The 26210-nt window shown below is 37.3% G+C and overlaps 1 protein-coding gene across 4 annotated transcripts in view; it reads left to right on the top strand.

Moving 5' to 3' along the window:
- STK3 (serine/threonine kinase 3) overlaps positions 1–26210 on the top strand; it is a 141682-nt gene that overhangs the window by 93450 nt on the left and 22022 nt on the right. For all 4 annotated transcript variants that reach the window (XM_075085486.1, XM_075085488.1, XM_075085489.1 and 1 more), the window contains one exon: positions 35–210. In XM_075085486.1, the coding sequence (XP_074941587.1) occupies positions 35–210 (176 nt within the window). The remainder of the gene's footprint in view (positions 1–34; positions 211–26210) is intronic.

Raw genomic sequence — 26210 nt, 5'->3', positions numbered from 1 at the left:
TTTTAACTTCTTTTTTTCTTTTCTTTTAACAAAGGAAATGCTACTTCACCGCAAGTTCAAAGACCTTCTTTCATGGACTACTTTGATAAACAAGATTCCAAGAATAAAAGCCCTGAAAACTGTAATCAGAACATGCATGAACCTTACCACATATCCAAAAACGTTTTCCCTGATAACTGGAAAGTCCCTCAAGATGGAGACTTTGATTTCGTAAGTACATTTGTATTGTTTACTTTCTTGCATGCCATTTAATTTTTATGTGCCAAAAATAGTTAATCCCTTTCTGTTACTATGTTAATACAAGTAAAATAAGTAAACTTCCAAGAATACCATCCAATTATTTAACTGTAATGCCTTATCCTGGTTGTTGAAATAAGCACATTTGTTTAATGCAGAACTTTTTTAATGAGAAGTGGCATGTGATGTTATGAATATACTTCTTTGGAACTATTTTTTGTTTTTTAAGTGTTTTTGGTTCTGGGTAATTTATGTGTTATAACAACTTTAAAATTTGACCCAGCTCTTAAAAAAAATAAATTGCTACAGGCATGGAATATTGTTGTCATGTTTGCTGAGTATCTCACTAAAATGACAAGCGTTTTATACTGGATTGGAGCCATTTAATTGATCTCCTTGGAGATAGTTAAGATCACCTAATGTTTCGCACGAGCCAGCTTGTTGGTACTATTCCAATAGCGCACATCTCTCTACATAGAATTATTCTATCTAACACCAGTCTATTTTAGGGTGGGGTTTTTCCCCCTCCAAATATGTGTAGTGTATTTCTTTTTGCCTATGTTGCAAATTATAATGGGCAAAAAAAAATGTTACTTAAGTTGTAGGTTGCTCTTGAAGTGAAATAAACAATTACTGTTTCAAGACTTGGAGGTAGTTATACCTGGTTGTCACTTTTGTTATTTCTTTTTAACATGCTCGAATGAAAGAATTTAGTTTATCTGTTGCAGATAAAACATGTTCTTAACTGCAGTACAGTAGCTAAATATGATCACACAGCACCTTTTTGAAAGTACACTTGGGATTTGGAGAAAAAAGTTGTGTTTAATTTTAGGTGACAGCTGTAGGTGTGGGATTTTTTCCCCAGTTTTCACTTACTGCATTTCTGCATAAAGCTGACTCTTAAATTTAAGCTACTGGAGTAAAGCCAGTTAAATAGCACAGTACAAACTGTTGCTGCTGGAGAGTTTTGATTAAGTTGGATTTTGGTTTGGGTGGGGTCTTTTTAGGCTTTTTTTTTTAACCATAAAATGCAATAGTTGTCATCCTGATAATGGACTAACGAACTAATTATTTGCACTATTAGTTGGAAAACAACTGGCTGTTATTTAAGTGGGGTTATTATAGTGGCAACAAAATTGCCCTTAAAACAATTTAAAATTCATCCTATGTTTTCCATTGCTTGTTAAGAAATGCAAGCAAAAGTGATTCTTCTTGTAAATGCTAAGATCTTGATTCTGTAAGTGCTTACTCATGAGTAATTCATGCATTCCAACATCCACAACTGTGGAACTTGTTGACATTGCTTGTATGTATGAAGTTGCCTTCTTGGAATAGGAATTTGTCCTAGAAACAACCCTGAGGAGTTCTGGTTGTCAGAAACTTAACTGCTCTCTGTGTTGTAGGCAAACCTTGCTAGTGGTCTTAGACTGGCAAGTCAAAGACTTCAGAATCATAAAGCAGTTTGGGTTGGAAGGGACCTTTAGAGGTCATCTAGTCAGACTTCCCTGCCATGGGCAGGGACATCTTTCACTAGTTGCTCAAAGCCCTGTCCAGCCTGACCTTGAACACTTCTGATGATGGGGCATCCACAACTTGTCTAAACAACCTGCTCCAGTGTCTCATGGCAGTTACGCGATGTACAGTTTGCCTGTGACTTCCTAAAAAGGCAGTGATAAGGCTTGTTGCTTCAAAACGATTTTGACTGAAGACCAAATAGCATTTAAAAATAAAAAGTGAACAGGTGTTTGCTTGGGCAGTGTATGTAGTTAGTGTGTGTGTGTATTTTTTTAAACATGACAAAAGCTAAATACTTCTATATTTTCTCTGAAACATTTGGTACCAGCTGATGTCACACAGGGTATTGGTTTTAACAGCCTGCTGGTCTGAACCATAGGCAATTATTATTTATCTATATATTCTGGAAGCGCTTCTATTTTTATTTTAGACAGCGAGGGGCGGTATTGGTAAGTGGCCTGCAAGAGACTTTCTGAAAGGATAAATCAGAAGGCAGCATGCATAATGTATTGTCTACTCTTTGTAAGATCAACACGAATGTTTTCCGTTGCTGACATGAAGTCTTTAAATGATTGATAAAAGGGATAAATAATGGAAACTTTTTGTATTAAATAATTCCATTCAATTTTGTTTGGCATTAGCTTTAATGTGATCTAGAAAGGGATCCTAACAGTAATTGCTAACAGTCATTATTTTATTTAAAAAAGGGGATTGATACACTAGAACTAAAATACAAATGATCAAAATCTAACCTAATGGTAGAATACTGTAATAGTACTCCAACTTTTATGTAGAAGAGGAGGGATGCTCTGTAAGTTGGAGGTCACAGAACTCGTTTGCTGAATGATACCATTATTCTTATTTACCCATAAACCCTTGTAAGCTGTACATAGCACGCCAGTGCTGGCAGCCAACAAGTGATCTACTTGTGAGCCAGGGCAGAATGGCAGTGCCACGCTAAGAAAAGATACTCAAGTGTATCGAATGGAGGGACTTAGAAGTTTATTAGTGTATGTGTCTGTTAACAGCATAAGCTAGAGAGGCAGAAGTGCCATTGAGGTGGGAGGGACAAAGGAACAGGAGGAAGAAACAATCCTTATCCCTGCAGCTCATCAGTTTGCTTATTTCAGCATATAAGGTGAGACCTGCAGAATTGGAAGCTAATTCTTGTGGCCAAATGGTGTATTTGCTTTAGGTCGCAGGGGTATTTTACCCTATTCTTAGTGTATTTCACTGTTTGATAAAACAATACATAGTTATTTAATTTGTTTGAATATACATATATATGGAACGCAGATATAGCATTTAGTCTTACACACTTGCTGCTCTTTTTAGATGATGTAAATAAATGATACAGGAAACTCTTCTCAGAACGTGGATAAATGAATGTATAAAATAAAGCAAAATGAACTTAGCACTAAGTCTGATTTGAAAGTTTTTGTGTGGGCATAGTTTTCTGCCCTGACGTAATTGTTTTAAAGATTCTTTGCCAATGAAAATAGAAGTTTAAGACTTTTCCAAGAAACTAAGATGCTTTGGTCATCAATCTGAAATTTTTTAAAAAATAATTTTAGCAGCATTTCTTCTTCTGTAAGTACATATTTGTGCTTGGTATTTTTTTCACTGTTGAAGTACATCTGTTTTGAAATTCAAAAGCTGATCTTATTTCTTATTTCTTCTTCACTAATGCTATATGGGAATTGAGATCCCTCTCTTGATGGTTGGTCCTGCAGGCCTTCAGTTCCATGATCAATCTGAGCTGGTTACTGATGTAATGTTCTATGAACTGATGAGAAAAAATTGCCACTGCAGTTTTGCATTATATTGAACCAGGTATATTGCAAATAACTTTTAACTAGACTTAATTCTGGTACTGTATATTCTCCTTGAATGTTACATTATTCCAAATTTACCCTGTTACATATGCTTCAGGTCTAAGGAGCTGTTTTCCATGTATAAGAGGTTTTTGGGTTTTTCTACTACATTTTTTCTTGCTTTTTTAAAAAAAAAGAAATCCCAAATATTTTTGAATGTTGTCTTTTCTGTGACTAGGAATTTGCATAGGGTTGCTTTTCTTGTTCTTTGTTTTCAGTTCTTTTGTTGTCTATTTTTGTGTCTCATGATAAATTCTGAAAACCAAAAGTATGGATCTTTGATACCGGTGACTACTAGAGAAATGTATTTCTCTACTTCTACAAGTACTTGTAGACGTTTCGTTTTGTCTTTTTCCACTTCAGCCTTTGAAACAGAAGTATTGAAGCTCTGACTGGATGTAAATCTTGCAAAAAGCAAACTAGTGTTTGTTCAAACTTCAGCCTTAATATAACACTTTTAATATATATTTCACAGTCTAGGATCATAGTGGATTTTTGTTTTCAATGAATACTATCAGACTATAGGCAATTCTTTCACACATTTACATCCTTTTTAAGGGGCATGCAACAGATGGCAAAATTAAAGCAATATTAACTCTAATTCTGTCAGTTTTACTTGGGGTTAAGTTATGTTTTAATCACAGCAAACCTTGATGCCAGTAGGTCTAATCAATAAGATACTACTCATTGTGAGGAAAAGCGGCATAATGTCTTTGAATTTAGTAAAGCTGTGGTAAAGCTATATAGTGTCTGGGTATGATGATCATAGAAATCTTAATGATGCATGGTATAAGCAGTTTTTCATAATGAGGCTTAGCTGTTTAACGGGCCAACTTTTAGTCTTAGGTCACAAGTCAGCAGCTTGCATCAGAGTGCTGAGTTAGAGCAAATGATAGGTTTGTTTCAACCATCTAAGTGACCAGTCCTTTTGAGAACAGTTGGGGTTTTTTATAGATATTATGTATTTGTATGACTATGTTGCTATTATAATAGCTTTGTTCCTTCCATGGGGAATGCTTTCCATGAGATATGTACGTGCTGGAGAGAGCTGTGTGTTAAATGAGCAGTGTAACTGCAAGGTGTTGCTGAAGCAGCTTTTGCTCAAATTTCTTTTTGTCGTTCATAGTTGAAGATTTTGTGATATTTTGTGTAGCATATGTCACATTTTTATGGGCATTATAGAAGACAGTGTTCACAAAAAAAAGTGAATTTTTAGTAAGTGCTTGAAATTTTTATAATGTGGGGAAAACCAGGTAAACTTTAGCTTGCTAGATTAATGTGCTACGTATACCTCTTGTTAAATAACCTGCTGGTTACATTTTTACTGTATCATGACATTTTACATCTCATTATGATATAAAATTGCTCTGTAACTCCTTGTAACCCTTAGTAATGTGTATTAGCGTGGGACACGATGTTAACGAAGGATTTACATGAACTACAGTGAAGTGATATCTAATTGATGATGACCTGTGAATTAACATTACTCAGAATGAGTTGCTAAACTTCATTTGCACTGATTGAACATGCTATTTCATTTTAAGAGAGTAATTTACTTTTTGTTATGAGATGATAAAATGTGAAAAGGCAAATCTGTTTTTTCATAGCAATGGTAGGGTAATGATTTCTGTCTTTAGTAGAATTATTTCCAAACAGCAATGCTGTCCAGATTGTTAAACTGTGACCATGTAGATCGTGTTTTGCAGTAACTGCAGTATCATGTTAAGTAGATGCATTTTGGGTGACTTGAAGATTCTGGAATAGCAAAAAGAAAATTTTAAGAGCCATCTGTTATCCTAGGCAGAATATTTCTCTGGGTTTCAACCAGAACAAATAGATTAGAATATAATCATTGTGAAATAATAGTAATGCAGATGCTGAACACTTTAGTTAACATTTATAAACATATAATGTGACAATTGTTCGGTAAAAAAATAAATACCATAAAATGGCTGAAGGCTGTATAGAATTTTATTAAAACTTCAGTAATAAAGCTAGGCTGAGTTAGTTTCATTGGAAGTACTTCTTTGTCCAAAACCTTGGCTGGGTTACTCTGATTTTATTGAAGCAAGAGCTAAGCTTGTTTGGTACTGTCTTCTTTCTACTTAGTGGGAATGAATGTATTTAATCTGTTTTCAACCATTTGATATTCTCCTCTAAGTCATTTGAAAATTCTAAATGAAATACTAGCATATATTAGTTTTGCTTTGTTTTTGATTAATTGCTTGAATATCATGAAGCATTTCCAGGTGCTGACAGGAAGAATATTTTCTTAACTAAGCAAATATGAAACTTGGGTTTCTGGGTTTGCATGGGCTGTATGCATATGAGATAAACAGGAGATTATTTACCAAGTCATATACCTAAAAAAAGTATTATTAGTGTCAGCAGCCTGCACGCAGAGTTTCATTAATTTCAGTTCAGAAGCCTGTAAGAGAGGAGAGACTGGAAGATGAATATAATATGCTTTATCTCGCTCATTTTGTGAGGACAATGTGAACCTCAGCAGTGGAGGTTTTCTGTACCTCTTATAATGGGCTGCCAGTACAGAATCTTCTTGTGTGTTGAGTGGTCACTTAAAGAAATGAAAGGTGTAGGGGTAATTCAATGGGAAGGAGGTTCGTATTAGGAGTCCACTGTGGATGTTTTGCAGGTCGTGGTCACGGTTTGTTAAGCTTATCATGCAGCTGTTCAGGCAGGCAGTAGGGGAGATTGTGCCAGACTGACATGTAAACTAGAAATGTATTACTAGGTGTGTTTTTTTTCTTTCCATTAGGCAAAGAGAATGGACCAACCTATTGCACCTTTCATTTTCCCCCAAAAAAACCTCTGCAAGTCAAATACTGACTGATTTAACTAAACCCTGTTTGTATATGCTGACCACAAAAGGAGAATCATTTTTCTTGCAGAGAGTAGGGGGGAAACACTACTGGAGCAGAGTGTTTCTCCAACTGGTATGGAATATAAGATCCTTTCTGTTTGAATATGTCCCTTCACCTATTAGTACAGGAGTAAATAATTGAAAATCAAGCCTAGTAATTTGGTTTTGCATAAACTAAATTGTTTAGGCTGTAAACAGAATCAATAACAGAACAACAGAATATCTCAACTTGGAAGGGACACGTAAGGAACATAGAGTCCAACTCCCTCATCCTCACAGGACGTGAAAGTGCCAAAGCTGTACTTTTGCAATTTTGGAAGGTGAATTGTGCCATCTGACAAAGGTTATATGAATTTTGTATCCTAAAAGAGCACAGAAGATACCCTTCTAGGCCAAAAAGCTTTTTGCATTCTTACATGTGAAAAACAGAATTAAAGATTTTACTTATCATTGACATGTCCTCTGAAGGTAAAACAAGAACTCAGGCTTGGATTGCAGTAATTTATTTCAAGTTAGATAGTAAGAAGAACGTCTCATAGGATAACAGTGCACGACAGCAGGTTGCCTCAGAGGGTTGCAGGAGTTGCCATTATTGTGAGTGTTGAAGACCTGGTTAAACAAACACATCAGGAATAGTTTTGGTGGAGTTGATCCCACTTGGAGCAGAGGATTGTTGTAGGTGGCCTCCTCCTATAGATGTTTCCCGTGACCTTATTTCCTATGGCTTTTTAAGCTACTGCTGATGGCTGACGTTTGTAATCATAGAAGATGTTGAGAACCCATAGGTCTTGCAAGCTCAAGCTTTCAAAAATAGTGACATAATTTATTTACTAGGAGCGTCAGTATTTTGGAGGAGCTAGATTTTGGGTAACCTTGACAATTTCTGCAATTAGCAGTCAACTTTATTTCCAGACATGAGTCTGCCTCTGGAAAATTTCAGCCAAGATTCGGTAGATAAAACTGAACCATGTTTTCTCTCCCAAAAGTTTAAAGCATCCTTGCCATCTCACTGTATTGTATCAAATAGCTTCAATGTGCAATGTGTTTTTTAATTACAAGATAGTCTCTAGTGAGAAGACACTTTAAAACTTATTTTTCAGCCAACTTTCAAATTCTTAATATAAAGAACAAAACTACTTCACTCCAAAGAGTTTAAATGCTTACATCATCTAATACCCTTTCATTTTTTTTCCCTCATTAGCTCGAATAGAGAGACTGAAGTGTAGCTCCTAGTGTATATATTCAGTTATACAGCAGGTCTGTAATTTATGCATAGTTTAAGGAGAACAAAGGAAAGAAATAAGTGAAGCTGATGAGCTGGGGCAGCGCTGCTGGTTTAAAGTAATGTCTTGTTACCTTAGTAACCAGTTGTCTGTACTAATATACCTCTTTGAGATCACTGCGTAATAGCTAAGTAATGTGTATAACCTAGAAAGAGCTTTGAAACACTTGGGGAAAAAACCAGTTTTTGCTGGACAAGTTTTAGATGATCCTTTTTTTGTCCATTGAACCAATTCAGTTTCAGGTCTCTCTATTCTGCTCTTGCTTTAAAAAAGAGGGGGAAAGATACTTAATCCAAATAGTTTCCATGTTGCATGAATCACTGTTAATGTCAAGGCAGTGTACCACACCTTTGTGTGTAACGTCTGATCCCCAAAATGAGTGCTGACACCAAGAGGTGTGTGCTCTACTTCAGGACTTCAGCAAAACTTTGATATCATCTCTATGACAGTATCATGAAAATTTACCACGAAGAAACAAATACTGTTCTTTTACTCTTTGCTATGATGATTAATGATAATGAAGAGAAGTAAAAATAAAACTTGCCTCAAGAGAGTGGGCGACTGGAATTTTGAAAGACTGTTTTAAGTTAATTTTTGCAACTCCTTAGTTTTGAAGAGAATTTTCTTACGTGGTTTGGTAAAGAACATGGGGTGATTTTTTTTTTTTTTTAGTGTAGCTTTTTTTTTTTTTAATTTTTACTGAACTCAAATAGGAGCATGAGAACTTGTCAGATAGGATTCTAGCAATTTAACAGAAAAAAATTTTTGGATCAGTTCAGTGTCCGTGTGGCTAACTCTCAATAATCAAAAAGCTTGTATTAGATTCCTGTGCTTCATGTTTTGTTCTGCAGCCAATAAATACCATGTGTAGACTATATATTAGGCATAGATGTTAACATTATTTCATAAACAAAATATGGGAAATTAAATGGCTGACATTTAATACTATAGAGTTTTATGAACAACAGAAAGAATTCTGTGTGGTTTTTGTTTGCAAATAACTCGTAGAATTTGAAGAAAGACTTCTGCATTAAGGCATTGACTTCAAACAGAGGAAATCAATATCTTCAAATATCTGATTAGATTGGACTTACTACACATTTAGCAAAATGAAGGATTGCCCAGCATATTTTGGTTTAAATGTAAATTTTATTTCATTTTCTTATAACTTGCATAACTTGGACATAAAAGGGAACTCAAATGAAACTTGAAAGCAAGATCTGTGTTTCTGTAAGAATACACTTATTATTCTCATTTATTTGTATTTTAGTAATGTGTGAAATTTATACAGTAAAATGATGTAAATGTCGTTCTTTTACAATAGATATCTGCGTATGGATGCCTTCTAGCCCATATCTGCTTATGTTTATTGGGAGCTATAACGTTGCTATGTACTAGTCACTTTATTTTTGGTGAAGAAGGTAAGCCTCTTTGTAGAGGTGTGTGCTGTGTAAAGCTGTAAGCTAACTGTTTGGAGACTTGATTATTATTTTTTTTGTTTCAATCATTGTTGTTATTTGTGTCTGGATAAAAGTGTGTCTCATGGACAACACCAGTACCTAAAAAGGTAAAAACCCCTATGTAAAATAATCCAAGGGGGTTGGTGAAGAACCCAATGAACACACAAAATTAATTTGGCTAGTTTTTATACCTATTTTATAGTGTTTTATGAGTAACAATTTAAAAATAAAGCTAGGCAAGCCCAATATATAAAACTGCAGCTATTGAAAAACTCTGTAGAAGGATTAATCTCATACTTGCTAAAGTCAGTAGTGAAGCTCCTACTGATGGCAATGCTAAGTTTAGCTGCTCAGATGATTAAAGAAACTACTTCCATTTGTGTGCCTAAATGTGAAACTGCATTTAGGTTTAGGGTTAGAAATTTCAAGCTTAGACTGCTTCTCTAACTGTTCCTTAGTTTAGGACAAGTATGCCTATTTCCTAGGAAAAAAATACCTGAAGAGTTAAGGCTCATCTAGCACCTACTTAAAGATCTTGGTATTGCTTACATGTACGTTTGTGTTGGCAGTAGGAGTTGTACAGGTGTAAGAATGCTAGTAAGACAATTTAGTTTCTTAACCTAAATAAGATATACTGGGACAAAATTGCTCTGTAGGAAAGCTCTAACGGTATGGTAGCGTAGTTATAGCTGTTTCAAAAAGCTGCTTGATGCTCACCTGAGAAGCCTGACTGCATTTCTCTGACAGTTTTTAGTGGGCCATATTGAGAACTAAAACAAGTTAGCTTAAACGATTTTAAAGAATTTAACTTATTTTATTTTGCATTTTAGCGGACTAGGGCCATGGACAAGGTTAGGTCTTCAACTGAGAAGCAGGGACTTTGCAAAAGATGCAGCCTTGACTGCGTGATACTGTATGAGCATGCTGTAGTGCTTGTAAATGTGAATTAGGTGGAACTTTCTAAAAACATGTTTGAATTTTTTTTCCCTCATGGTGTCACTACAGCCCAATATATTTAGTAGTTTTTAAATATTTGAATATTCTTCCTTCACATAAGAATGGAGGGAAAAAATGTTCTTCAAAGACATTTACAGACCAGACTTTCCCGTCAATCCAAAAAGTCCTCTAGATCCAAAAAGTTCTCTTAGTAAAAATGAGCTGTCCCAAAATGACTCTCTTTTATTTTGTTGAGTCCCCTTTTGAAGATTGTGCTTTTTGGCATAGAAGTTTGTGAGTTCTTTAGAAGAAGTGTGTGAGTGGAAGAGGAGGCTTTCTTACCAGGAGGTCCTTGAGCATTGGTCCCACTGGAACCTGGAGGAGGTAACCTTTTTTTGAAGGTAGTTCTCCATGTGCTTCTAGTGCAAAAGTTTGGGGCTCTTTTGTGTGAAGTGTCAGTTGGATTATCACTTTCACAGAATGATCACTTATTTTTCATTGAAATTAATTGTTACTTTAAGATTTCCATTAATTATTGTTGCATGTTCTAAATTCTATCCACACACAAGAAGAATATGCACTTTACAGAGATGGATAATCACCTCAAGATGAGAACTCTTATCCTGATAATGTTCTTAGAGGTAGAAATGTGGTATTTCCATGGTGCTTGTGGGTGTGTGTGTGTGTATAGAATGAAATGGGCTTTTTATTTTGCTTTTGCAAAGTTAGACATTTCATTGCTATTTCAGCCTTTCTAAAGAGTTGTAATTAACTAATAAAATACCACTGTGAGTCAAGATAGAGGCTGATGTAAGTAAGCCTACATTTAGGAGGCATTGTGGTGTTGGGTTGACGGTTGGACTTGATCTTAGAGGTCTTTTCCAACCTTAATAATTCTATGATTCAGACAGATTAAGTTAATGTAGACATTAAATTAAAAAATTTAAGTGACACTTGTCCTTTGGGATTTTCTGTGACTAATGATTCACTGAGATGTGAGCACCTGTGTGCAGCCCACCATCAATGCTACTTCTAAAAAGAGAGGAGGAATTGGTAGGAGTGTGTTGATCGTAGTGCAGCTTGGTGTGCGCTTGCTCAGCTGTTTCATCTGTTACCTCTTGAGCTGGTTAACTTCCTTGTCAAGGGTGTCAATGAGACCTGGTTTACAGGGGCTGTTTTTCCCTATATCAGGTTCTCCTACAACTGCTAACATGTTCTGATTGGTACTGTAACATAGATCCTTTTGAAGGAACGGCGTTATGCTAAATAGTGCCCCTTTCACTTATGTTCAGTGGTTAACAGGTTTTAACTCCCAAATTGTGTAGTACCCTTTTATTTAAAAAGCAAAACCAAAAAAACATAAGCCCCAAACAGCTTGTAGAGCAAAGGATATTTGCAAAGACAAAGAGATGTAAAAGAGCTGATGCCTCTGAAGAGGATTTTTGGAGGATTTGGGGGAAGGAACGGTAGGTGGAGGGAGGCCAAACCCAGTGTTACTTAAGCATCCCCATGGCCTGTGAAACTCAAGAGTCTTGTTTTCTCCTCTCTGCTGGCTGATGACATTATGGCAACAGCCTACTGATCATCTCAGAGGTGGGCCAATTCAAACCTACAGGGGAAAACATTGATGTTGGAAACAGTGGTTAGTTTGAAACTACCTGACCTGTTTTCCATGTTTTAAAGAGCTGTTGTTATGGCAACAGCAGCTTGCTGAGGACCGAGTGCTGCGAAGTTTCACAGGTTCAGCAGTCTTGTGCGTGTGGAGGGAGTGCATTGCTTCCAACACCAAGCTATGTTTCTGCACCCACCTTTTTTACAGATACCTATGTTACCCTAGAATTAGCACGGATACTTTAGAAAATGTATTACCTAAGTCCTAATGGATCAGTTTACTAATCTAGCTTGACTTCACTCAGTTCTTCCTTTGTTCATCTTCTCTATTGTATTGCAGCTTCCCAAAATAGAGCACCTCCAAAGAATGGTAGTTGCTGTATCGTGTGGTCCTCAAACCGTCCTGTCACCAAGCACTGTGATCATTTTGTTCAGCAATTCTGTATCCCATGTTATGGGAATCGGCAAACATAAGCTGTTTGACCATGGGTTAGGGAGAAATTAATTCCAGAGCTGAGATCCCTTCATTGAAAAATAGCCTGACAGTTTTAATCAGTGAATTACTATCTGAAATGCCTCTGCTGCTGGCAGTTGCCATTGTAACATATGGGAGAGAGAGGATTTTGCAGATGGTCAATTCAAGAAACTATTTTAGAACTTTAAATTGAAAATCAGTGCAGTGAACTTCACCTGGCATCTGGAGTGTACTGTGCTTATTGTGAAAACTGTCACTTAGTAAGCGGACAACAGTATAGTATGCTAACAGAAATGTTTGGTTAGTAGAGGTGTAATCCAATTTTCAATTTAGAGCATTTTTTTATTATGCAGTGAGAAGAGTGACTTTAATGTGATCTATGTCTGAAAGCAACTATGTGTGGCATTCTTGCCAAGCACAGATATCAAGAGAAGTCCTCATCATAGCTGTACTTTGGATACACAGGAGTAGTTGGGAGCCCAGTGAAGCACCTCAGTTATAGTAATACTGGAGCCTCTGCTTTACTGAGTGGGAGCTATGAGAAGAAAGAACACGCTAGCTAGCTGCTTTCCCACCCCCCCCACCCCCCAATCTGTTAGTGTTATTTCAGGCTTGCTCATGTTGAGCCATGGGTTGAAAGCCTTCCTCCATCTCTAACAAGAGTATAAGACCATAGGTGAAGGAGAATGTTCATCTGTGATGTTTGGTTTATTGGTTACCTGGGAAAAAGTGATGTGATAAGTGTGAAGGATTCTTGACTAATCTCATTAAATGCAAAAAAGTGTTAAAAACTGTCTTTAGGTGCTGAAATAAAATGCTCAAAAGTTAGGGAGTGATGCATTTATGATCATTTGACCCATTATGGGCCCATTCTTTAACTGAGTTTTAACCCGTAGTCATATAATTTAAGAATGTGTGTTTAATAAGAAAAGAGCAAAATTAAGGTTGCTTGAGGAGTTGTAAGCATGCTCTTGCCTAATGTCTTTCAAGTATTTGACTTAACATTCTTTCAAGTAGTTTTATGCATAGAATCGTAGAATGTAATTTCATATCCATTTAAAAAGGAAAAGGAGGAAGAAGAGTGACGTATTTCATGCAAGCACAACAGCCTTTCACTGCATAACATTGGTGAGGTTTGAATGCTGAATTGTTAACCACTGGTACCCAGATCATAGTGTCTTCAATTGTTAGAATACGTATGCTGACTGGTAGAGAGAGTAAACAGAACGGAAGAAGACTACTGGGAGCCTGGATGGAGGGAACAGGGAAGGGAAGAAAACAAGGAAGATTGACCTATTTTTTCTCCTGCTCATGGGATAAGATTAATATGAGCTGGTCCTGCAGATGTATTTCTGAAGTAGCTTTGAGCATCGGTCATTGTGGCAGAGTCGGTCCAACCTAGCCTTCATATAACAGCGCATGTATAACAGAATTGCCCAGTAGATGTGTTATGATGCGTACTGCGTGATGAGAATAGGGGCTGATAGTAAGGCTTGAGAGTTCACATGTCAATTATTTCTGCTTCCATGAGCTTTAAAATGCTTTTAAAAAGGGAGTAGGACTATTCTGGCCCAAACCATTCTATGAGTCTATGAATGTGCACTTGCAGCTCAGAAAGCCAGTCACATGCTGGGCTGTGTAAAAAGAAGCATGGTCAGCAGTTTGAGGGGGATGATTCTTTTCCTCTACTCTGCTCCCTTGAGAACCCACCTGGAGTACTGCATCCAGCTCTGGAGCCCTTAGTACAAGAAAGATGTGGACTTTTTAGAGCAGGTCCATAGGAGGGCTGCAAACGTTATCAGAAGGCTGAAATACCTCTCCTGTGATGAAAGGCTGAGAGAGTTGGGGTTGCTTAGCCTGGAGAAGCGAAGGCTCTGGGGAGACCTTACTGTGGCATCTCAATATATACAGGGGGCTTCTAAGAAAAACAGAGAGAGACTTTTTACCAGGGCCTGTAGCGACAGGACAAGGGGCAATGATTTTAAGTTGAAAGAGGGTAGGTTTAGATTGGACATAAGGAAGAAATTTTTTATTGTAACATTGGTGAGGCACTGAAACAGGTTGCCCAGCAAAGCTGTGGATGTCCTGTCATCAGAAGTGTTCAAGGTCAGGTTGAACAGGGCTTTGAGCAACCTGACCTAGTGAAAGATGTCCCTGCCCAAGGTAAGGGAGTTGGACTAGATGGTCTTTGGGTTGGAAAAGACCTTTAAACTTTTCTCTGAAAAGTATGAGGAGGGAAGGACTGGCAGCAAGAATCCATTATGGACGGACCATAACTGCTCACCCTCTATCCCTCTGTGTTGTTGGGAGGTGGTGGTGGTGGGTAGGAGGGTCAGTAATGAAGGAATGAAGTTGAGCCTGGGAAAGAGAGGAGGCAAGGTATTGCTTTAATGCTTTTCTTTCTTGTTTCTCACTACCCAAGTCTATTTTTATTGGCAAAAAATTAGACTTTCCCCATGTTGAGTACATTTTGCCCATGATGGTAATTGGTAAGCAATCCCCCTGTCTTTATCTTGAGACAATTGCTTTCTCATCCTATATTCTCCCCCTGCCCAGCTAAGGAGAGGGGTGTGAGTGAGCAAGCAGCTGAGTGGGCTTTTGGCTGTTAGCCAAGGTTAACCTTGGCTTCAGCAGTCTTCTATAGCTAGAATTTCATCTCCATCTTTGACATAAGAGTAAGTTCTCTTGGTCTAGGTCAGCTCTTCTTTATCTTTTCCTGATGCAGCACTTTTGTCGTGCGGCCATAGCTCAGTAACTAAAAAGCACCATTGCAGATGCTCGCTTTATTGGAAAGAGCGCCAGGTCTGGTTCCCCCTCAGTGATCTAAAGCACAAATACCATCTGTCCTACAGTTAAGATCACTTCAGTGAGTTTCTACATAACTGCTTACGCTTGCCAGAGACAGAGAATCAGTCTAGCTGCTTTTTCATTTCTTTTTACAGAAGTGTCCTCAGATTGCCCCATATCACATGTACAGAAGTTCTGCTTCCAAATTCCTACTCATTAAAGTCGGCAGCTTTCTCTGGGACTTCTGAGAAGAATGCCTTGTCTGCAGTACAAGGGCTTCAGGGTGGCCTGAACGCATTTCTTGGCTTTTTGCTGAAGCGACTAGCTGTCCTCAGAATCGTGATCAAGTCAGAGCTGGTGCAGAGGCATCTTGATATTTTGCAACAGCTAGATGATTGGCAAGTAGGTATGGTGGTGAATGTTTAAATCTTACAGCTGGTGAAGTTCAGCAGTCAGGCACATGCTATGTACAGATACACCCCAAAGGGCAGTTGCAGTTGAAGAAATTGATATATCCCACCCCACCTATCCCACGCTGTGCTCCACTGTGGCAGTAGAGTATTAGGAACAATCTAAGCCTCTGTATGTCAAGAACATGAAGAACATACCAAGACAATAATTGGTGTGAACAAACAGGAGAATGAGATCTTGATGCTCTGCGGAAAAGATGATGGTGTTTGGAAGTGACATATTTAGTATCAGACTTACTGGCTGTTTCTTGAGATCCCAGATAATATTGGGCAATGGAGACTGAAGAACTGTGATTGAGCAGGTTTCAGGGTGATACTCAGGCCAATTTTCTGGTACCTGAGATGCTTCAATGGGCCTGTTTTTCCTGATAATGGTGAAAAAATATTTTTTGATTACATGAATAGATGTTTTTGGTCTTGGCCTGGTTTATCCACAGGGTCCCATTTAGATAGACCTCTTTAATCCCCTACTCACAGTCATTTTACTAGTCTTTCTCTTGTAACTTATCTTTACTAAAGATACTCAGATAGTTATGATAGTGAAAAGACCTAAGTTTTCCCTAGATTCATGAAGGCAGTTTTTATTCTAGAGTCTCTTCCACCTCTCTGTGATGACAGTTCTGGGATTTCAGGCTTACTGTCACAGGCCTCGCATTGCCTGACTCCTCAAGTCTTAGGCCAGATTGTTGAAAGTCTCCTGATCCTACACTGATTCTCTGAGAACATCCTTATTTAAAAAAAAAAACTAGCAAGTTGTTTGTATGGACATATACAGCCAAATGGACCGGTTTCTGTGGGTGGTGGCCAGCTTTGTACTCATCTTCTGTGTTTTGAGGGGGAGGTCTCCTTCCCTTTGATTTGGATAATTTTTATTGAAAACAAAAAATAGCAGTTGTTCTTTAGGCACTCCTTAGGAGTGTACCTCCCTCCTGGAAATGTTTTCATTACATTCTTCAGTGAAATTTTCCAAGAGCTTAATAGGAGTTTTCTGGCTGATCTAATGACCCACTTTTTTATTACGGCTTTAATGTCTTTACATCCCCTTGTGGATCTTCTCTATGAGTGTATGGATGCATGTTCACTTCTTCATTTCTCTAATTCTTTTAGTGAAAATAGTATTTTCTAGTGATTACTCCGTACTTGGGAAAAATATATCTGGAGTCATACTGGCTTTCTTTGTTTGGAAAAAACTATACAAGGTTGCACTTGGTGACATTTCTGCAGATTCTGATTCAAGCCAAGAAATCAACCTGCCTGTGTTCTTATCGAAGTCATACATCCAGGACTGAGACATCACGGGTTGGGGTTTTTTGGTTGGTTGTGTGTGGGTTGTTTTTAATTTTTTTTTTAATTTGGACAAGAAGGGTTAGGAAGATTGTCAGCTTTTCAAATGGATGGCAAAAACGTCTGTATGCATAATGATTTCCCCACAAGGATATAGCGTAGTGAAAATAGCACGCAAGGTCAGGATCTACTGCAAAAGGTCTGGGGCTGTGTTTCATATGCATCCACATGAGCACAAGGGTGCTTTGAGATCTGAGAAGTGTGCCCATCCCTGAGGCTTGTGGATCTGTCCCAATAAATTCCATATATGCTTTTTGTAAGCATGGTCCCATCACAGAGGGCTTCTGGGCACATGATGCAGCTCTTGAGCATGGTTCTTCTGTCTTTGTTTTCCTCAAGGCTTTATGTTTCTCCATCAGTGATGGAACTTCCTCAAGAAGTTATATCCATGTTTATATTCCTAACTCTGCCTGAAGTCCCATTAAAAGTTGCTTGCGATTCTGGATGTGAGGAACTAAGGATGCAGCTGGCACTTCATATGCAACCTTCACAGCAGGGCCCTGAATATTTATGCCTATGAATACTGCGGGGGAGGGGGGATCTTTCTAGAATTGTGCATAAGCAGCATGTTTCAAATACGTTGTAGTTACTGTTCAGTAACTCATTTTAGGTGGTGATGTATATTATTTATGAAAAAAAGGCCTTTGGGAATTAAACAGAGAATTTCAGGAAGTATACTTCAACATTGACTAGTTCAATGAAATTAGCAGAATTAAGGGAGAACAAAACATAAGTTTACAGGTTGGGTTTTTTTTATTGTGTGCTCCTTAAATCTTTTTTTAAAATGCAAAATATAGGTAGAAACTGTACAGAAAACTATTATTGAGTAGGAAAAATACTGGAAGTGGGGAAAAACTGGGAAGAAAATGAACAAAACTGGTTTTGAATACGGAAGTTCTGGTGAGGAGGATATAGAGGGGGACACAATTGGAGGATGATTAAGAAATAGGCAAGGTTGTAGTTATTTATGGATGTTTATGAGGGAAAAGGGTAAATAACTTAAAGATGAGCTAATGGCAGTTTGGACTGTGCTTATTTAATTTTCTACTTGAAGAATCCTAAATCTAAATGTGTGGTTCTTTACATAACAACCACTCATTTAAGTTTTGGGGTTGTTAACTTCACACACTACTGCAAGTAAATGAAAATAATGAAACCACCATGAGGCTGCAAGTCTTCTGGTAACATTGGAAACTGTAATGCTTGTTCTCTTTCAGTGCCAGGTTTATGGTTTTGATTTACCTATCCGGGCATTTAGAAGAGCTGGGATTTTTTTTCAGTAGTAAGGTATTCTGGGACAAAGATGAAGGGAAAAATTTTAGCAGCAATCAAAATTAGAGAAAAGCTTGGACTGTGGTTATTCTCCATGGCAATACAATCTAATTATAACCATATTATAGAAGCAGAGTTATAGAGATAAATAGTTGGTGTAATATATTGTTATACTTTTATATGTTAATATCACTGTAGAAGACATTCACATTCTCTTATTTCAGCAGTTTTTGGTATTTCAGTTCAAACTGAAATTCTTTGGATATCCATACAGTATGAAAAAAAGAAAGAATAGAAAGAAGATAGTTCTTGAAATGGAGTAGAGGGTTTTTTTGAGTTGCTGCTTTGTTTCTGTTATAATAGTGTAAAATCCCAGTTATCTGATAACAACACAAGTAAAAAACAGAGTCAAAAACTGTTTTACACTTTCCTGTATAAGACTGATGATAGCATCTGCAACCCTTGTTTTAAATGCTTTTTCTTGGGTTTGTTGTTTGGTGGTTTGTTTATTTTTTTTGGTAATTGCTTCCCATTGCTTGTGTACAAACAGATTCACCTTTTTCTGCCTTTTCCTTCTACCTTTCCTTTTACTATAAATGTTGAGCACAACACTGTGATAACAGTTAATGAATGGCTAGATCAAATAATTTGTATTAAATTAATCTCAGATGTGACATAGAAGTTGCACAGGAAGCATATTTTATGTCAGCTATATATTGTCAATAGATTATCTGTCAACTGTGATTTACCACGTTTTCTGGCATGAACTCTGAAAATGTGTAAACTTAATTCTGATTTAGTTAGGTGTTCTAGCCAGTAATTTGTACTTACCAACTGCTTAAGCTTTCTTATCTCTGTAAGATATCAGCCTATCTCTAGGTTTGCCTCTGAGAATTCGTACTGACCCTCTTTGACCCTCTCATCCATCCTCTTTGCAAATACCAGGTTTCTACATCTAATTCAGCATGGCATTAACTTGGCTTACCTGTGTTATTCAAGTAGTAGTTTAGAACTTGTGTTTATAATACCACTTCTTTGGTCAGGAGTCTATCCTTCTGCATGTTTTCTGCAGAGGATCTAGTAGTCTGACAGGTGCTGTAAGCAAGAAAAATGAAGGCAATTATGTGAGAAAATCTGCAGGGTCTCAGTAGTAGTTTGCATCTGCCTTTGAATAGTGGGTAAACAGGGTTACCTTAAAGACAACTTTTATTTGAGGAAAATTTGCTTCTGCTATGAATTTGTGGGCAGGCAGAATTTCTCTGAAGACATGTTGTACCTGTATACACTACTACTTGAGGATCATTGTTTTCTAAGCTTAGCTCTTTAGGGTTTTCGTAAACAATCTGGAAATACTAAGTGGTTGTGAAAGAATTGTACAAGTTATTTTTCTCCTTCAAACCAAAAGCAGATAGGTCCAAAAATGTCATAATTAGATGGTTTTCTTGCAAAGGGCATAAAAGGGGACTTATATAGACTGTCATGATTTTTTCATGGCCTTTCAAAATTTTTATTTCGGATAAATGTGAGTTTCACTTTCCTTTATGTTTAAATGAATGCCTAACTTAAGGAAAAGATAGAGTCACAAAACCACACAGGTCCACTGGAGATATCCATTACAACTCAAAATGATCAGAACAATAACTTATTCTTTCTGTGGTTTCTGAGCTTCTTATAATTGGGATGTGTTGACATGGTAATTCAAGCATGAGTACATGTAGAGATCATCTTAAAGTAAATTAGCAACTAAATAATCATAGAATCATAGGATTATTAAGGTTGGAAAAAACCTCTAGGATCATCAAGTCCAACCAACAACCCAACACCACCAGGCCTCCTAAACCATGCCCTGAAGTGCCACGTCTACACGTTTTTGAACACCTTCAGGGATGGTGACTCCACCACCTCTCTGGGCAGCCTCTTCCAATGCCTGACCACTCTTTCAGTAAGGAAATTTTTCCTAATGTCTAATCTAAGCACAGCCTGAGCTCATTTACTGTGATGCACAGTGTTTTATTTTCTTGTGTACTACTGTATTATTTTTATTTAGTAAGGTAGTTCTTGTCCAACTACTATTAATCTGAAAAATTGAAATATTAAAATTACTAAATGATCTTTTATGTATTCTTGCTGAAGTAGATTGTTGCAACAATGTGCTACTGAATGCTTTTTTCCAGACTAGCTTAACACGTCTGAATTGAAGGTGTTTCCGTCACTTTGTCTGGGGGATTTGTGTCACAGTTTTATAGACCTGACAGCTAAACAATATTTTTTTTAATCTTCTTTTATTATGTTATTCCTAGTTGTAGCTCTTTGAACTATCTTCAACAATTCTTACTCCTCCAAGGAGGAATAACTTACTCAAGTTATAGGTTATTAAATCTTCCCGTACATGTCTGTCTTAGGGAGAATATTGCACAAATAAAACGATATATGCATGAGAGTGTAAATACCCACCCCAGAAATTATTATACAGATTTGGAGTTCATTTCTACTTTGAAGGTCACTGGAGCACAACCAAGGTGTCAGTAGCTGCCAAGAATATCATCGGTTCTGTGTCAATTCTGTACTTGATTCATGAGCATCCACAGGTGGGAATAGCTGCTTCTCTAGGCATAGGACATCTGTCACAACTTAAAATTAGTGGCCTTGACAAGCCATCCTTGGTCTGGAACAGCAGCACAGTAGAAAAAGAAAACTGCCTTGGAACCCCTTGGCAGCAGTCGGGGTGATTAGTTGGTCCGTGTGCCATCTTCCTAAGGAGCTACTCACTCCTTGAACAGACTCTAGAGAGACTCAGAGAAAAGGTTTTTGAGCTCAGTGTCTTTCCTTTTGGACACTAGAACAAAACACTGTCAAGTAAAGAACAAGCAAACAAAGCAAGCCCCTCTGTTTCATGTGTGTTTTCAGATATATAAATAAATTACTCATTTCACAGAAGGAAGAGTCTAGCCACTGGTAGACAGCAAGGAATTTATCCTCAGGGCTGCTGCCAGGGTTATTAAAATAGTTGTGTAGTGTAGAAAGCATAGATTGAGCCATTATCTTCAGTCTCAGATTTTCATTCATGTAATCCAGTGGTTTGTAGGAACGTTTTGAGAGTTAATGATTTTCTGCTTGCGCTATATTTTCATGTCTTACGGCTGGTATTAAGGGCTTGAAAGAAGGAAGTATCTTATACTATACATATATTAAGATAGGTTAATTAAGTTCATTACTAGAAATATGAATGCCAACTTAAAGAAAAAGTGTTCGAAACTCGTAGGATTGTATTTTGATCCAAAACAAAAAGCCAAGGGAAAGAAATGACTGTTTACTGATTTGTAGGATTGTGTTATTTTCATCAGATAAGTGAAATTAAAATATTAATATATTAAAATATTACCTTCTTGCAATATTTTTGACAAATGTACTGTAATTCTAGCTATAGAAATTAACTGTGTACTTTTGAACAGTTCAGAGACTAAATGTGAGTTTACTTGGATCAGATTTAGTTGAACAAAAGGATTATTTGGATTTGCCAGTGTTATGCTTGTAAAATGGTGATTCCCCACCCCTGGAAATCTTCCTGAGGAAAAACTATTACTGTGTTTTATTTGCAGATAAACTGCATTTTAGCTCTTTGTGCCCATTCATCTCAGAGTTCATGAGAACTCAGCTACACCAGAGCATTTTGCCCTGCATTGTCTCAAGTGTTTTTCTTCAGATTACCTTTTTAACTGCTGGTGCTGACTTTAGTCCTCTGTGCTAATGCAACACAGCTATTTTGCTCCAGGTTATGTTTATGTCACTAGCATTGTTTGATAGACAGGATTGTTTTCATTTCAAACTAGCATAACCATGCCAGATCTGAAGGGAATGAAGCACTGTTTGAACCTATGATATATTATTTTCATGGTATATTAGTGGGTGCAGTATTTGTGTGTTTGGCATCGCCTATGTTGTAAGAACAGGATTTTCTGGTATAGCTAAAGCACTGTAATTGCACTGGCAGAAACCTTTTGGTGGAGAGATGACAGTAAGAAAGATTCAGATCTGAGTATTTATTTGACGACTTCTTAATTATAGCCTTGTATAACCAAAAAATGAATAAGTGCTGTTATCAGGAGAATGATGGTAGACAGAAAGTGGGTGAATCCACAATGAGTTCATGGCAGAGCTAGAATAATATGCAGGAGTCCTGCCGTCAGGTCTCGTACGAGAGTGAGCAGAGTTTACGCTTCACATATCTCATCTCCACTTTCAAATGATGTTTATTTTCTGACACGCTTATCTCATTTAGATTGTGTCCCCTTCTGGGCAGTTTGGAACACGCCAGGCAATGGAGTCTCGGCTTGGATGCTGTTGCAGTTCAGTTAAATAATAAGTGATGTATATCATTATTTAATCAACATCTATTGTGTATGGTGTATGTTGGAAAATCTCTTTGTACTATTTCATTTCTTTTAATATATTTATTAAGGTCCATCTGTTTGGTATTAAAAGTTTGGGATTCTTTTCTCCTTTAGACAACCACTGTTGTCCTTATTCTGCCAGTAAGTAAATTAAGTGATGGATGTTTGTCAGTGTTCATGATAACCCTGAGTATGTTTGCTTGTTTATATAGGATACTTCCGTATGAATTTGTATAACAAGCATCTGCCTATTCAGACCTACTATATATGCAAGACACTCTAACCTTCTTGTCATCTATGTTCAAAATGTTGGCTGTGATAGTGGTATTTCCTCATGCTGAAACATTGTCAAAATTTCAAATAGCCAGCTTCTCTACCCCTTGTGCGTTGGAGTATTCTGTTTTAGTAGGCAGTGGTCAGCAACATAGAACATAGACAAATATTCTGAGAGTACATCTTTGAAAGCCAGTTGTTTATGAATTAGCCAGTAGTTTGGCAGGTCTTTGCTGAGCATGCTCAAATTTTAATTCCAGTCTTTCCTTAATACTGTTATTGGCATAATTTACCTCCAATGCACTGTACATTTGTTGTTCTGGCATGTTGAGGTGGGAAGCTCTAGGGATGTTATGATGACCAAAGTCACAAGTACAATAAAATGACTAGAAATCTTTTGAGGAGAATGTGTACTTAAATTATTCCTGTACTAAAATGAATTTGCAATGTCAAAAAAAAAAAAAAAAGGTAAAATCAGATGTGATCTGGTTATATTACTGAAATTTTAGGCTTTATTGAATTTTGTGTAGGCATTACATTCTGTTGACTTTAAATCCCGGATGCTTCATTAAATATGCTGTGCCTAATTTCTAAGCATTAGTCACGAATAGGAGTAAAAACCTGTATCAAACATGTGAAGACCATTCACTAATATATTGAAGCATTCTTGTAAGAACAATTAGTCACCAAAACTCTTTAACACAACTGAAGAAGGAATTTGAGTAATACTCAATTTCATGCAGGTAAGTAACCACATTCCAGCAGCAGGATAACAAACGTATTTATTTCAGTTTATGGTGCCAAAGCCCTTTGTTGCCTCTTCTGCAGCATATCATCATTGCTACAGCTTCATGTTCCCGTTGTTCATAGTTGCAATACTCCTGCTAAATCACTAGTTTCTGAAAAAAGTTGCTCCAGCTTCAACAGGCTGCTGCTTGTCAAATCTAGATTTAGTAGAGTCTAACGCATTAAAAAATATCAGTAGTGTGAACTTGATGTTTACCTATAGAACTGTTTATAGCACTATTGAAATCTGACAGGGATTTGCATTAATAATGAGCAAAGCCATAAAGAGTGTGTACAGATGTTTCCTAATGCAGTAAGTCTGTTGCTCTAAAGGCATATGATCGCATTTGTAAAATTGCTATTGCATGTCTTGGCAGTTCGTTAGAAATTGAAAACTTAAAGTTTAACCAGTATTTTGATAGACTAAGTTCAAGGTCACCTTTTGTTTAAATGATGTTTTGTTTTCTGTAATTAGACCATGCCAGGTGTATTAAGTATGTAATTAAAAACACAAGGTTTGGCTAATTCAGAGTAAATGAGAATGAAATACAAGGTCATTATTCGTCTCTAGTGAGACTCCAGATGAATGGCGCACATGGAACTATTTATAAAACATTTTGCATGGTCAAAAATTGCTTTAGGTTGCTGTCCATGGCTTTTAAATTAAACTACTCACAGACTTTTGCAAAAGTACCTGTAGCGTAGAAATATGTTCCCATGCCTAGTGTTGAATCTGAATGGAAATAAAATATGTATGATGTACAATTTTATGGCAGAGACTTAAGAAAAAAGAAAAGGTGTGGGGGAAGGAGGAAAAAAAAGGGTTGTAAGAGGGCTTACGAGGCACTCTGCAAAACATTATTTGGGTGAACTACTGACAGCCACGGTACTGAGCAACTGGTTCAAAGCATCAGAAATAATACCTGAAAGGGAACGGACTACTTTTGTGCTAGTGAGTGGAATTTCTTGGTCTGTAAATGCTGTGTAGCAAATTTCCACAACTGTACTCCACAGTAAGGAAACCTTAATGGAGGCAGAATTCATCTACCAGTGATATTTATTGCTTCTGCACCTCTCACCTGCCTGCACTTCTCCTGAGGGCCCTGCGGTTCCCACAGTGTAGGGCTGAAGGGGGATGTAAACTACAGATCTCAACAGTCCAGGGCAGAGCCCATGGGAGTTGGTTTAACCAGGGAGACTTTCTTGGTCTTCTGTCTCCCAAGGTTAGCATCCTTTTTTTCATACCATATTTATTTTGGGAAAAGTTAAGTTGAAGACAAATACAGTGAAGTGTACTGCTTAGGTCTCGTATATGCAAGTGTATATGCAAGCCCTTAGATTTGTCTTCAAAACTTAAAATATTCCAAAGCTGTAGGGGTATGTAAAGTTTAAGCTAGTACTTACAAAAGTGGTATGTGATTGGCTCTTGGGGTTTTTGTGGGGTTTGTGTGGAGTTCGGGGGGGGTTGGGTTGTTTTTTGGGGGGGGTGGTTGTTGGTGGTGTTTGGTGGTTTTTTGTTTGTTTTGGCGGGGTTTGGCTTTTGGGTTTTTTTGGTTGGGGTGGTTTTAATGTGGGGTTTTTTTGGGGGTGGTGGTGCTGGGGGTTTTTTGTGTGTATGTGTTGTGGGTGTTTTTTGGTGGGTTGTTTGTTTGTTTTGGTTTTTTCTAAAAGTAAATTGAGTCCACGCTCTAAAATCAGTACCTTTTGGAATACCATAAATTGGCTTCACTGAATTCAGGTGAAACAAGGAATGTCTGTATTTTGTTTTCATGGGCTTTGGTATTTAGAAGATTTCAATACAGTTGAGACTATAACAACTAGATTGTTGAGAGTTACACATTTTCTATAAACTACACTGTGCTTGGAAATGCTTTTCAGTGAGAAGCCCCTATTCTTCACAGTTTGTATCAAGATCTTCACCCTGTTTAAAAGTGATCAGGAGTTGGAGACGTGCCTCAGAAGGACTGTCAAGAGCAGCCAGCCATGTAGAAATACAGTCACCAGAAGCAAGCTGCTGAGCTTCAGGCTTATGCCATATTTCCCGAGGGAGAAATTTTAGAGTGCTCACACAGAATAGCTGAACAATTCCTTTTGCCATTTGTATTTCTGTAGAGGTAGGACCAGAATTTCAACAAGCCCAGAAACTGTAACAAATGGGTCAGCACAAGGGGATAATTCTTAATCTTCTCTTTATATCTTGTTATCTGTTTTAGAACTGAGGCTTGTTAAATTCCCACATGGGGAGGGAGTACCATGGTGTTGCTGGGCTGGTTTAGTTGTAGTTATGGGAATGTGATAATGTTTGCAATTACTTTCATGTCAGATTACTGCTTATTTTTCTAAAGATATCCTTCTTTCTTTTCATGGTTTTGCCTTCCTTGTGTTTACTGCTACATAACTAATCCTGTTTCCTGTTGTCTCTGTTTTTTTTCCTTAATCTTATTTTCTACTGTAAAATGAGTTCATTATTTTTGCAGTTTGTCCTGTGACAGCCTTGGATCCACAAAAGTATTAGTTTCTTGGAACCTGCTGCCAATCAATTGCACTGGTTTCTTATTACATGATAACCCTACTCTTAATTTGGAAAATATAGTAACTGGTCTAAGCTGTATATT

Source organism: Phalacrocorax aristotelis, chromosome 2 (genome assembly GCF_949628215.1).
Source record: "Phalacrocorax aristotelis chromosome 2, bGulAri2.1, whole genome shotgun sequence".
NCBI classification, from domain to species: domain Eukaryota; kingdom Metazoa; phylum Chordata; class Aves; order Suliformes; family Phalacrocoracidae; genus Phalacrocorax; species Phalacrocorax aristotelis.
This window is presented reverse-complemented; position numbering and strand designations above follow the sequence as displayed.